The sequence below is a fragment of the Glycine soja genome, chromosome 2 (assembly GCF_004193775.1).
Source record: "Glycine soja cultivar W05 chromosome 2, ASM419377v2, whole genome shotgun sequence".
In the NCBI taxonomy this organism is placed as follows: domain Eukaryota; kingdom Viridiplantae; phylum Streptophyta; class Magnoliopsida; order Fabales; family Fabaceae; genus Glycine; species Glycine soja.
In genome coordinates, this window is record NC_041003.1 from 5,362,258 (window position 1) to 5,377,645 (window position 15,388).

General features: G+C 31.6%; 1 protein-coding gene across 2 annotated transcripts; it reads right to left on the reverse strand.

The window, feature by feature from the left end:
- Positions 1-9,361: 9,361 nt before the first annotated feature.
- LOC114382503 (BTB/POZ domain-containing protein At3g50780-like) lies at positions 9,362-14,789 on the reverse strand. Of its 2 annotated transcripts, none has more exons than XM_028341983.1 (3): positions 14,263-14,789; positions 12,976-13,911; positions 9,362-10,617 (listed from the first exon to the last, which is right to left on the reverse strand). In XM_028341983.1, exons 2-3 carry the CDS (start codon positions 13,639-13,641, stop codon positions 9,649-9,651), a joined length of 1,635 nt encoding a protein of 544 aa, XP_028197784.1. In that variant the 5' UTR covers positions 13,642-13,911; positions 14,263-14,789; the 3' UTR covers positions 9,362-9,648. The 2 variants fall into 2 exon arrangements, with proteins under 2 accessions (XP_028197784.1, XP_028197776.1); XM_028341975.1 differs by having other exon boundaries at positions 12,976-13,990.
- Positions 14,790-15,388: the final 599 nt, after the last annotated feature.

Below are 15,388 nucleotides of genomic sequence, written 5' to 3' on the forward strand. Positions count from 1 at the left end.
CAGTCTTTTAACTTCTCAAATTTCATTTTTTGGTTTTTTTTGTGAAGTTCATTTTTTGATATAAAATTATTTTAAATATCTAGAAAAAGAAAAATTATTATTCATAATGATCTTATTCCATCAAGTAAAAAGATATGTGATTTAAAAAAAGAAAAAGATTGAATCTCACACGAGATACTATATTATATATCATTATTATTGTGATTTAAATGAATTGAGTTTTGGGACAGGACCAACCTATCTCGAATGGAAAAATTAGGTAAAAGAATAAATGGGGAACGTGGCTTAGATACGTCAGCTTTTGGATAGCCCACGTGGTGGTACCACTTCATACAAAGGTTGAGAATTCTGATAAGAGGGTACGGTCTGCTCCAATGCTAGCTAGCTGCATGTATAATCTCGTAATCATTTTGCCGAGTTAATAAATACTGCTTTCTTTTGCTACCACATCTCATCTTGACTTTCTTTATTTCTTCCCTCAATGTGGTCCATCTCGATTGGGATAAATATACAATCTAACATATGGATGCTAGGTAGCTAACTACTCATCCACATACATATCCCTAAAAGATCTTGTTCATTATTGTTATGATTTTGTTTTGGAATAATTTTAATTATTTTCACGAGGAGGGTTGTATGTTGATCTTGTGAAAAAGAATAATGCATGCATGTAAATTCTTTTCATTTTTAGGTGTAACTTGAATAAGGAGAGATAGCTTAATGCTTCTCTCAATTAAGATATTCACACTCGCGGTACAAACTACAAAGCAATATACAAACTTTAAATTCAAATGAAAAACTTTACTACAAACTTTGTTTTTCGGTAAAAGTAAAGGTTCAGAAAATGAATGAGCATGATTCAATTTTTGAAAAAACGAAGGCCGAAGCAGGATAAGGTTTGGTTAGAAGGGCCTACAAAGAGCACATTCATCTAGAGTCAGGCCAGGACCACTGATCATTTATTCAAGTCCAGCTGAAGAAAGAAAGGCCTTTAATTACATTATATATTACTACTATAGTATTATGATTTTACACTATAACTATTATTCTTAAGTAACTGTAATTTTAACATTATTAATACACTTTATCTTGATTTTAATCAAAAGTTTATACTTATTAATTTCTTAACATAAGAAAATGGGTAACATGCAACAACCAATATGTTATTTCAGTTTCATACAGAGGTGTCCCTAGTGTAAAACCTGGCTTTTAGTATTAATTTTTTCTCTTTCCAGTTTTGGCGGTGTTGTCTGTACAAATATGCATGGGAATCTAGGTTTAACCCGTACTTTAAATATTGAAAAGGCAAAGACAAAGTTTTGAGCGGGTTAAATGGGAACTTGCACAAATGGAGAAATTAAGCTAGTAGAAACGGAGGCAGATATTCATAAGGGAAAAAAAAGTGTGCTGTTGTTCCTTCCTTATGCATGCAAACACATGCTATTCCTTGGTATCTAATACACATTAGTTGTTGTTTTTGAATTTTTCCCTTCTCAGCTCAGGTTCCTGTTGAAACCCTTAGGGGGTTTTGTACTACAAGGGCAAAATTAGAAGTTTCAATTTTAAAAAAGAAAAAAAAGTGCAAGAAATGAAGAAAATATAATGTGATAGGCTAGAGAGGGCCCTGGTGAGTTAAATTTTCTTGATGCGAGAAAAACCAGCAAATGGATTCCCCTACAAATTTGTTCCTATACCAAAAATATTAATGTCTAGCTAAAAGCTTTTAAGGTGGTGGGGGGTACACTACATAATTTCTGGAATTCCCATGAGATAGTGCATATTTCACATAGTGAGTAAAACTAAAAGTAGTTTTCATTTTCTGCTATAGCTGCATGAGTGATGTGGACTTGAAATCAATGAAAGAGACTGAAGGAATGTCTCACGCTTTTTTGTGTTCACTTTTGGAGGTTTAGGGACAGATACAGCTCCGAGTAGGACACATGAAATTAAAACCAAGCACATATATATATCTGAAAAATTTATATTATATAATATATGATCAGTTATTATGTGACTAGCTAGCTAGGGACACATAACAAAATTATCGCAGAACCAGGGTTTGCATGGGACAATATTAATGTTGTACCTCAGATTCAGATTCTAAACCTAGCAAAAGCTGAGCCATATACATCTCAAGAAGGTAGCTCTATAGGAGCATCTTTGCCAGAAATTCTATCTCTTTTTTTATGTTTTTTTTTTTAAAGACTTGGGAGTGCAGGTAGCAAGTAGATACCATATCGTACGGTGGAAAATGTCACATTCACATGGACAAGAACATGAGGAGGACACAAATCATAATCACAGATACGGTGGTGATATTCCAACCCATGCTTTGATATGTAGCCATGTGTGTGTGGTGATGAAATCCCCCGGAGAACAATATGTTTGATTCTCATTCACTCCCAACCTCTTATTGAACTAACATATAATACCCAAGCCACCTTGAAAAAATATATATGCAGTTCCAATTTTATTGTGGGTGGTACGTACAAGTCACAAGTATATTGTGAGATCAAAATTTACAACTTTGAGAAAGACTTTTATTTTATTTTATATAAATTTTTAAAAAAGGAGTAACAAAAAAAGGAAACAAAAAACATTTTCTTAAACTAACTACCAAAAGACCTATTAATTTTGAAATCTTTTTAAATTAAATCCCACTTGGTTAGGGTAATTTTTTTTAACCATTGTTATTGCTTATTAGTTATAGGGTCATCTTTGACTTTTCAATGAGATATAATCTCAAGTATTTTTACAAGTTTCTCATCCTTTCTTAAAAATGTATTTTGTGGGATTTAAACTTGTTGTGTTTTCTCTTATAAATTTAGTGTATATTATTAACTGAATTACATTTATTAAATACTTGGTCAGGTAATCTTGTGCCACAAAAATTATTTTTACAATCATACATATTATTTATGGGTCATTTTCTTCATGTCATTTTTGCTACTTTTTTTATAAGGAAACATACAGGGTTTGTTTGATCTTGTTTATTTTTTCTGATAAGTTATTTTTAAGTTAAAGTTAAAATAAAAATATAAAAAATAAGTAGAAGTTATTTTCCTACTTAATGTTTTTTACACTAAAATCTCCTTAAAAGTTGTTTGATAAAAATTGAAAAGTTTTGGTTTTATTTAAAATTAGTTATCTTATCTAATAAAAAAAATTAAAATAAAATAAAATAATATTATGAAAAAATTAATTGTATTAAATTATTTTAATGATAATAAAATATTAAAATAGAGATATTTTAAAAATATTTAATAAAATTTTATGGAATTCTATATAAAAAAAAAAAAAGAACGTAACTATTATGGTTAATAATTCATACATGATGACAAGAATATATACAAATCTCTATATATAAGTATCCAGTGAAGAGAAAAGAATGTAGGTGAAAAAAAAGAGTGTAACCATGATTGGGCCGAGAACAGTGGATATATATTGGTATATTACTACAGATTCGAACAAAGAAAAAAGAGTAAGGTGAACAAAAAATAAAGGTAATTTTTTAAAAAAACAGTTCTTAAATAACCATGTTATGTAATACTACCAACACGGGATTCAAAGTGTGGTCGTTAAAAAAAAAAAACGTTCCGGGTAAGTTTTATATAAACTCCTCCTCTATTTAGTTTGTAAGAAAATACTTATTTTAATAATTTACTCTTCAAAAATAAGTGACATGTTTTCTTTAAGTACTTTTTATATATAGGAATGTTTGGTCTAACTTCTATTTTCACAAAAAAAAAAAAAACTAAAAAATAAATTGGAGCAAACACACTATGAGATTGTGCATTTTAAGACACTTTCATCGTCTTTATTTTTTCAATTAAAAGATATAAAGAAGATATTAAAATATTTATACGAAAATATATAATATTTCTTATATTTACATGTGTTTGTGTATATTGATTGTTTAGTCGCTTTAATCGACATGTTATGCAATATCAACCTCCATAGGACACGAGCCTTAAATGTTAGGAGTTATTCTTCCTCCATCCATACAAGCTTCTTTTACACCAATCACTCACCCCTCCTTCATTCTTCTGTGCCCCTCCTTTTCCTCTTTGTTATGCTGCGAGTCTCTCCCTCCTCTTCAGTTATTGTTGTTGCATTCTTCCATTCCATCTTGTCTTCCCACCGTGAGTAATCATGTAATTTGTTGTTTTTTTTACTATTTTAAATGATATGGTACATGCATAACGGAAATCTATATGACCATACAGATTGATAATCCGTAAGGGCCATATGAATATGACAATTCGTATTTTGTTTAATTATTTTATAAAAAAAATATTTTAATACTTTTATATATTTAAAATAGTTATTTATAAAATATTTAAATAACAAAAATTCCAAATTTTCATAATGTATATATTTTAAAATTTATGTGAACAAAAATAGGTAATATTGTATAAGAAAAATGTTTTTTATTAATATATTTGTATAAATATTATTACATTAATACTATTAAATATTTATATAAATAGTGATTTGAAGTATAAAAAAATTATAAATGAATTTCTTCATTTATTTATAAATATATAAAGATATTAAAATAGTTATTTATAAAATATTAAAATATTCATTTATTAAAAATTAAAAATAAAATTGTACTTTGATTTTGATCATATATTTTAGTTTGCACGAAATAATGATATGAAGTATAAAAATTTTAAAAATGAAATTGTACATTGATTTATAAAATGATTAAAAACTTATTTATGAATTTTTTAATAATAATTTATAAGACCATCATCGTACTCTAACTCATTTGAACAATCCACCATACTCCCTCATGCTTTCATCACATAATTCCATGCATTTTTTTAACTCACAAGGGTTTTACATTTTGCCTTCACATCATGTTGTATTTGTTTGTTTTGTAGGCACTGTCTATGAGAAATATCAAATTAGAGGCATTGTTTAATTTCACTGCATTTGGATGAGATGAGTCCAAAATATATCACGTACAACATCTTCATCCTTCAATCTCTGTTAATGAATATACTGATCGCGTTCAAAAAGTTTTATTAGTTTTTGCATTTTACTATTATTATCTATTATGAGTCTCACATATTAACTTCACCATCCACTATTCACCTCCCAAGACTGATTTCGATCACAGGTTAAAGGAACACCCACAACATTTTCTACTGTCAGACACCATTCACACTAAATCGAGGTTCTTCCTCTCTTTCCAATATTTGTGTCTGACCTCATTATCACAATCACAAAACCAATATCATACACAACAGAACGAGTCCAATGCAAAACGTCATCATGGGTAGCAAACACCTACAAAAAGGATAATACATGTTTAGTCTCCCGAGGATATTCATTTACTTTAACAAAATACAAAATCATATCAATACTTGATAAATATTAAATGCATCAGAACAATCAATATTTTCAAGCACACCAGATTCATCTTCATTGTCTTCATTCATATTATTTTTTTCAAACATTATGTTATCATATATCCAGTGATATTCGTCAATCTTAACAAAACATTAAAAAAAATTCAATGATAAACTAATGACAATTAATGAAATTTCATACGTATAGTCTATACGAATTTACATATAATAATTCATACCTCTATATACATATAACAATAATTTATCTCTTAATAAAATACATGAATTGTTATAAGTCATAATTAATTCTAATTATTTATAAATAAATATATTTATTTTTAAAAAAAACTTCCACGTTGAAATTAATTTTAAAATCTTAAACATTAGATAAGTATATAGATATATCAATAAATATGTTTTTTAACATATACTATTGCACAATTTTATTATTTTTTTATTGCATATACTAATATATTACATTGAAATTGATAAGCATATGAAAATTTATATATAATTTTTCATATTTTATACAAATATATTTATACAAATATATTTAAAAATATAACTAAATTTATAAAAAAAACATTAAAAATAAAATTTATTTAATTTTAAAAAAAAATTAGGTTATACGGATTGACAATCCGTATGATTCATATGGACTGTAAGTTTCATACGAATTAGCAATCCGTAAGGTTCATACAGATTGTCAGTCCGTATGATTCTTATGAATTGTTAATCCGTATGAAACTTACAGATTGTCAATCTATATGAATCATATGGATTTCCAATTTGTATAACTCAAACGGAATACAATCTATATGTTTATTACTAATTCACACATATTGAAGTTGTAGACGAAAAAAATTAACCTCCTCCGTCGTTGCATCGCAACACCCACCACGATGACAACCACGAATTGCGAACAAACCACTGTGACAATGCGCCTCGACCAAACCACCCACAACACAAAAAGGAGGAGCTGAACCAAAAGAAAATGAAAATGAATGGTGTATGAAGAAAAAAGAATAAACAAACGAAGAAGAAGAAGTTAAGAGGGGTAACTTTGAAATTTGTTTTAAAAAATATTGGGTGTAGAAAAATTATGAATGGTGTAGGAAGCAAAATCCCAAATGTTAGTAGTACGAGCAAAGGCCAAGGCCCAAATCTATAGCAGTTTAAAGGGAAAAAATGAAAAGGCTTTTGCTATATCCACTTGCCCTAATTGGCAAGTGCATTTCCTTTTGCATTTATGTTTATTTTCCAAAATTACCCCTTTTGAGAAATTAATATCCAGAAAGCATCTATTACTATATTGGTGGCTAAATATTAATAATTAATAATTTGGAAGGTAAATTTTGGAATGTTTTAAAATTTAACATTTTCAAAAACCAATATCCAAAATGAAAAAGTTATTGTTATACTCACTTCCTTAATGAAAACTAATAATTTTATTTTCCAAAATAAAAAGGTTATTGCTATATTCATTCCCCTAATTGCTAAGTACACTCCCTCTAGCATTCCTCCTTTATTTTCCAAAATTACCCCCTTTCAGAAATTAATATCCAAAAAGCATCTATACTAGTGGCTTAATGTTAATAATCATGGAAAGTAAATTTCGGAATATTTTAAAATTTAACACTTTCAAAAATTAATATCCAAAAGTGTTAAAATTTTAACACATAACAGAACTACTCTCTGAAAGCAAAATTGAGAAGAGCTTTGGACACTTATAGCAATTACTTTAATTCTTCTAATCATGACTAGGAAGCTATTATCTTTCACAAGGAGGAAGAAGACGCAAGTACCGAACTTGTGGCAGAGGAGTAATTGATTCACATCTTTAATCTACAAGTATACAGAATTCTTCTCAATTTTGCTTCCAAAATTTCCCTTCCGAAACATATTAACATTTAGGCATCAATATAGATGCTTTTCGAATATTAGCTAGGGGAAAAAAGGGAATGCACTTTAGCAATTAGAGGGTGTGCTATAGCCAAATGAAAATATACTTACAGGGCTTTTAAAGCCCACTTAAGTTAATATCAAGGCCTAGTCGCTATTATTAGGAGTGATTGACTTTGGTCTCTTTTATAAACCTATTTTTAAAAGGGTGTTCTAAAAGATATTACTGGGTATAGAGTTCGAATCCTGGGAAAGGCAAAAACTCCCTTTCCAAGGGAAAGAAGACCGTGAGTACGACATATGGGAAAGCCTATAAAGCACAAGGCTGGCGGAAGTTATAATGAAGACACACATGGCATTGAGACATTAGAAGTGTAAAACCTGACAACATTCTAAAATGGTTTCCTAGAATAGTATTTTTTTTAACATTCCAAAAAATGGGTTTTTAGAATTTGAGATTTTAACTTTTTGGAAACGGATTTCTAGAATAATACTGACATAATTCCAAAAATGGTTTTCTGAAATAGTGTTTTTTAACATTATGGAAAGGGGACTTTTTGAAATTGGGACTTCAACATTTCAGAGAGGGTTTATGGAATTATGTCATAATTCTGCAATGTTAAAATCCCAGTTTCTAAAGCTCATTTCTAGAATGTTACAAAAAATTACTATTCCAAAAATCATTTTCAGAATGGTGTCACATTTTACACTCTGATGGATCCAGGGCGCCAGCAAGAGTCCTTTCTTCCCCTCCTTTTATGTATATATATATGAGGAAAAAAACTAAAATTTAAAAAATATTAGTTAAAGAACATTATAAAAAATTAGATTTTTGAGTTGATATATGCTTAATTATCTTCTAGTAGTAGATCATATATCTAATTTTATACATAAAATTAATAATTATTTTTTAAAACTTATTTATCAAATAATTATTTATTAGAAGTTAGATATTTAAATAATTGTGTAAAATAAATTTTGATCCCCTTTAATGCACTCCTAGATCCATTCTTGTTTACACTTCTCGAGTCTTAACACCATGTGTGCCTTTTTCTCCTGCACCACAATGGTTGACGGCGGTGTTGGATGATGGTGTTCGTGTTGGGTGGGGCACGGTAGTGTTGGGTGGATGAGGGAGGGGTATCGTTATCTGTTTGGGTCATTTTGAAGGTGTAGGAAGCAAAAAAGAGGGATAGGAAGCAATTGCCGTAGCTTTATTGTAGTTTCTTAGTATTGTTAATGAAATGTTGGGTCAAAGCCCACCATGTGGGGAAGGATAGTGGAGAGGACCGGTCCAAGAAGAATTGCCTAACTAAAATAAAAGAAAAGCTAAAATGAACAAATATAAAGGACTTAAATATGTTTTATCCCTCAAATTTGAAGTATGCCTTATTTAGTCTCTTAAATTAAAATTTGTATTTTTTAATCCCTTAAATTCATAAAAATACTTTTTTTTTAATTCCCCTCATTGATTTTGGACAATTTAGATGCACAGTTCATGACAATTTTTTAACTGAGACTAAAAACACATTTCACATTTTTCAGTAATTTGAGTGCAGAAATATATAAAATTTTAATTTAAAAGAATAAAATAAACTCTCAATTAAAAGGATTAAAAATAAATTAAACTTAATATTAATTATTTGTTCAAATTGTGTAACTTAATGTTCGAACTACTAGAATCTTTCTAATTAAGAAAATTAGAATAATATACATGAAATTATAAGTTCTAGCTTCTGTAAAATCATTGTAAAAAAAAAATAACATTGGGTCGATATTGTAATACTAGTTGCGTTAGGACCTAGGTAAACAATAAAGCAAAATCTATTGATTATATATTTGATTGGACGAGTAGTGTAGGACGAATTTCTTAGGAAAACATTTGTTTCACAGATTATTTATTTATTTCTGCCTTTCTGGGAAATCTGGGAATGAGATTAAGAAATTTTTTTTCTCATATTTAATATAAGATAATAAAATATTATTGGATATATGATATATCACATTTTTTAAATACTCGAAAATATCATTCTCATCGTATTTCCAAGAAAAAAATATTAACTAAGCTAACTACTATTTTACAGTCAAAATAGGAGAAATTTAAAAAATACTAAAAACACCATTCTTTTCCTTTCTTTGAAGAGATTATACAAAAACCAATTACTGAAATTTATCAATTCAATGAGGTCTTCCTCAAGGGATTAATCCAGAGTCAACTCATGCAAGACACATGACACTTCTCAGGACTTGACTACTTGTTAGCTGCTGGAGGTTAATCCACATTCTGCAATCAATACATATCTTTACAATTCCTCAAACTCGTTAATATAAAAACTTGAACTCCAGTACCAATGAAACATTTATGAACCCCATTTGACCCTTTTTTTCACTCATGCTGCTTTGGCAACATTAAACTACTATCTGATACAGCAACATTACCTTGGTTCTCCACATATGGCCTAATGAAGGTTCTCCTCCACCATACCTCAAATGCCCTCTGAAGATTGGGACAGCTATCACCAGTTTTCAAGAAACTCCCCAACCACGAAAGCAAAATGCTCTGTTGATACTCAAGAGGCAAGGTCAGAATAGTCCTCCCAATTCCTTCCTCCACAAGTTTCCTATCAAACGACCTGCATCCATGCTGCAGCCAGTTGTAGTCATTCATCAGAGGCTGCAGCCATGTCTGTAACAACAACCGGCGTGTGTCCTTCGACGGCAACAGCTCCCCTCTTCCGATGCCAACATACAGCCTCCCAGAAAGGCAGCTAACATGGTAGCGCAACATGGTTGGCAGCTTCGTGTGTAGCAACGCCAGTTCCTGTTGGTTTGCCCACATCAATGCAAACTCATCAGCGGCTTGTTTGTCAACTAAAATCTCAAGCAACCATGATAAGTTATCAGCTTCGAGAGCTATGCACTTTGCTATAGGATCACGGTCCTCACTCGGTTTGTCTGGTTCTGCAGCCTGCTTGAATAGAGACAGTAATGAATCCAAGCAGCTTCGGCATGATCTGTAGATCGTGTCATTGCATATGTCGGTTGATCGCGCATAGCTTGGAAGGCTGTTGTTCTCCCTGAGGAGCTTTAGAACAATGGATTTCATCTCTCGGCGGCCTCTTTCCTCGTTGCTCTTGAGAACAAGGTCGATGATGTGGGAAAGAGTGTCTTTTGGGACATTAGAAATGTCAGATGAAATTCGTTTCAGCACAGGGTTGACTCTAATTCCTTCTGCTTGGAGTTGTAGTACAGTTGAGACCACCTTTTCTTCCTCTTCTTCTCCAACCCAAGGGACTGCCTCCAAGTACTCCAAACATGATTGGATACATGAGCTGAAGCCAAGGAATTCGGCAACCTGAGGGAATATCACAAATTTTAGGTTTTGCAAAAGAACATTTTATATTTCTTTCTTCAACTTTCAACTACCAAGTTGAAGAAAGATTTAACTATACAGTGATTCTAGGAAGGATTTAAGCATATGCTGATCATAAAATATCCACTCAACTTCAGCTATTTTCACAAATCTTAGTGTAAAGCAGGATATTATATGCTCAAAACATTGATCAAGACGTCCTACTGTTGAGCAAAATGTACATGCTTTGTTCAGAACTTCATGGAAACTCAACAAAAATAAATTGGAAAATGTAGAAACTCTAGACTAAGGCCATAGTTAACTTAGACACTGAAAATTGCCACAGTTACACAATCTGAATGAAGTTAAAAAGCCATGAGTCATAGTAGTCCATATTCCAATATATAAGTTGCAGAATACATTACATAAAAAAGTATATTAAGAAATGAGATAAAATTGCAGGATCACATTAACTTAGAGATGCTATCTTCTTTTGTTCTGGCGTCAATGCTGCTAGCTCATCTTCAAAAAGTAGCTTTTCTATAATAAACAATTTTTCAATTTTATATACAGTATTAATTTACTTGAGAAGAAAGATCTTAACAACAACAAATTCTAGGGATTAACTGTGGGTCTAATCCCCCCCCCCATTGCTATGCGCTGTTTGAATTCTAAGTAGAGAGGGGGGAAAAAGAAACCAAGAGGGAAGTAAAAGAGAACTAGATTAGAAAAAATGTATTATTTGGATTGGTAGAAACAGGAAAGAAATGCAAAACAAAATTCTTTACTTGTTTAGATGAGCAGAAAAGATTAGTAAAAAGAAAGAAATTGTATCAAAATTTTTTTTTTATACAAATTAAGAAAATAAATTTAACCCAAAATACTTAGTTTTACTTCATTCTTTTTATTGCCATAAAATTATTTATTATTTAGGTTATAAAAAAATTCTTTCATGGGGATTTTTTTTTATCCCAAAAATAACTCACCTCCTTCCCATTTTTCCTCTCAAATGAACAGTGAAATTTTGATATTTTTATCCAGAATCTCTGCTCTATTTCCTTTCTCTTTATTAACACTCAAAACAAACAATGTGTTAGTGAAACACATACCACAAATGGGTTCAAGTCAATGTTGACTTTATAAACAGGAAAGAAAATAAGATATAAAATGAAGGATTCTTTGAAGTTTGAACTTGTTTAAGTTATTGACGTAAGCTATCGAAATAGTAAGGAACTGAAATTCACACAATGAAGAACGGTAAACAGTTCAATTGTCATGCAAAAGGATAAAATGGTGATATAACAAGGAGACATTTTAAATGAATGGGCAATAAGTTGCATAAGTAACTACTGTGGTTTTAGGCTTTTAGCCACAACCTTTCATAATCAAACTTTGTAAAGAGAGGACCACAATATTTTTTGACCAACATAAATAATATGATGATTTTGTTGCAATAAAAAGTAATTAACTCGGACATCGACTGATTGTTCTCAAAAAGTAATATGATTATATCATTGTCATTACTACAGCCCTCATTCATGGAACCCCTCCACTATGCAATGCAACTGTTAACCTTCTGAGTCAACTATATTTACATACAAGTATGTATTACAACTTTACAAGCAATCTATGTTTAAATACTTTGACGAGCACATAAGCATATACAGTACTTGTTAATATCTATAACCAAGGTCAGACCAAGGGTAAGTCTTATTTGCTATCAGTTTTTATAAAGCAAAAAGCTACATATGTTGACAAAAAGGCCCAACATATAACTCCTTCTCAATGTTTGTTTTAGGACTCAATCAACGTTGGATCCTGTCTATCATAAAAGCACAATCCATGAAATCCCATGTGGAGTGGAAGCACATCCTCTTTTAAGACCAGAGTTGAAAAGAAGTAATGAAGTCAAAACAATCAAGGCCTCCCAACAAAAATAAACCTACAAATAGGCCTATAAGAAATTATTCTTGAAACAGCTGTAATGCACCAGTTTCCGTTTCGCTACAGTAGCTTCCAATTAATAATCAATGTTCTCGTTTACAGCATCACAAATGAACATTAATAGTTTGATTTCTTAACTCGAGGAGTATAATTAATGAGGGGAGTATTAATTCTCTTTATCAGAGATATGAGCATTAAGCACTCAAGCCAACATTGTATTTCAAAAGAAAAAATGAACAGACGCTGAGACACCATAAAGATAATCTCAAAATTACAATACCTATCAGAACAAAAGATTGATAACAACAAAACACATTCCTCCCCAGAAACACATTATAAAACAAATTGAGTAAGCTTAACAGAAGTCAAGGTTGATTAAAAAAAAAACACCAAAGCAAAGCAAAGATAGCAAATTACCTTAAGTATTCGAAGAATGCGGGAAACACTTTGCTTCATTAGCCGCTGCTTCATCTCTTTACAGTACATAAGACCAACAGTTTCAACATATATCTCCACATCCTCGCAGTCACCGATTTGGAGACACGACAAACCCGATTGTTCGGAGAGTTTTTCAGAAAAGAAACCACTCTTCTGGGTCAAAACATCCCTGTGCACACTCAACTTGACACAAAATCCCTGCTTTCCCAACAAAACCACTTTCATATCACAAGTTCCAGGTTCACCAAACTCAATAGCAACCTTCTTTGGCAAAGATTCAATTTTTTGCCTGGGTGCCCTCTCTGCAGCAGCCACAGATGTGGCGGTAGGTGGTGGAGGCCTTTCTGGAGCAGTTGCACATTGTTTTTCATCAGAAAGCACCAATCCTGAAGGGGCAGGTGTAGTAGTTCTTCTCTCACACACTGGCACAGACACAGACACAGGCACAGGCTTTTTCTGAACACTGGTTTTTGGTGGGGGTGGTGAAGAGGGTTTGTGTTTATTGAGAGTATTCTGAGTTTTGAGGCTTTTCTGAAACACCACAGGGGAAGGGCAGCACCAAAACCCTTCTGGGGTGACAGCTATTGGAACATTCTTAATCTTGGTTTGGCCTTGCTCAACCCTTGTGAGCCTAATTTCTGCCATGTATCTACCAAGGGTTTCACACACACAAAACTAATGAGGTAGAACAAGGTATGAGAGCATCACAAGTAGTGAAAAACTGAAAATGATGCAGTGGAAGGGAGAAAAACCAAACAAGCCCCTCGTTTTCCTATGTAACAAACAACCAAATTGGTTGTATTATTGTACTTGGAAGTCAAGTCAAAGGAAAGAAAATCTCTCGCTCGGCAAATTCTGTTCCACTCTTTCCGCAAGTTCAGCTCTCCCCTTGAAAAGAGTGCGTTTCCCTCATAACTAAGAAAACATCAAAACAAGCCAAATAAGCATATCTGCAATCTCTTAACTTGATCTACTTCTTCTCCTCAGAGAAACACTGCAGTGACATAGAGATTGCATGGATCATGAAAAATGCTCTTCGATGTTTTTTTCTCTCTTTATTTTTTTTTTCTCAAAAGACTTGAATCGCAAATCACTATAATTTTCCTTCAGAGAGAGATTAAAGCATTTTAAATTTTAAGAGTATAACCGAAGAGTTCTCAAGCCAAAAGAGAAAAAGTAGAGAGGAAAAGGCCAAAAGCACACATAAAAACGGGTTGTTTCTATTCACACTAGTAACCGAAGCACCGCCAAAAGCATTGAACTTACCAAGACAATTTTTGTCACATGAGAAACCTCTGAAAATCCATGTCTTTATCTTGAGCTAACTTAAACTGAACCCCCAGAGAGTGAAAAAAGTGACAGAACAACAGGAGCCAGCCACAGTGTAAAGCATGAAGGAACCAGAGAACATGTAGTTCTTCTAGCCAAAGAGGACAGTTTAGTGTAGTGCAGTGTAGCATACAGTTGCAACCTCTTTTATTTGTAAAGTAGAGGGAATTAGAATTAGAAACAGAAACACCAGAAAAGAGAAAGAAAAGCAAAAAAGGGAAGAAACTAATGGATGATGATGATGATGGCTCATGAGGTGTGTTTCCATGCTTTTGATGATGATTGTCCTTGTACCTCAGTGGGTCTCAGAATTCGCATCGCTTGGTCTTGTTGGACCCCAGAAGAATTTTACACCATTTTGGTGGTATTGTGTAAAAGTGACTGTTTTTGTTTTGGGAAGAAGAGAAAAAAAGAAAGCGAAAAAAAAGCAAATGGCTTGCTTTTTTCATTTGCTTCTCTTGTTTTTCACACTGTTGTGTTGTAATTGTAATAATCACAGACAGAAAAGAACAGAATGCATGCCTAGCGAGGGATTGACCCATTTGGTTACTTTTACAAACTTTTTATCAAGATGACTTCGTTCTAAAATAAATTATTGGTATGAGTATGTTTTCACTCAGAAAAAAGTAAAATAATTATTTTAATCTGTTATTCTATCGTCATGTATTTTTAATAAAAAAAATTAAGAAAGATTTCACCTAAATCAGCAATTTATAATTTTGATTCAAGAACAACAACCTTATTATTCCAATCAATGCAGAAGTAATAAATTCATTTTACTGGTTATAGCAACAGTAAATTCATTTTGTTGGTCATCATGTGTGTCTGCTCACAATGAGCCATGTTCTGTCGATACAGAAACAATAATTTTTTCAATAAAAGTGTAATTTTTATTTATTTTTTATATACTGTATGTGATTTTGTATATTTTATTTTTGTTAAATCTTATTAATTATGTATTTGCAAGTTTAACTCTATCTTTTTTAAGAATTATGAATGTGTTGTTACTGCATCATCGACGGGACTTAATGTGTTATAATGAGACAACACATGATAACCAACA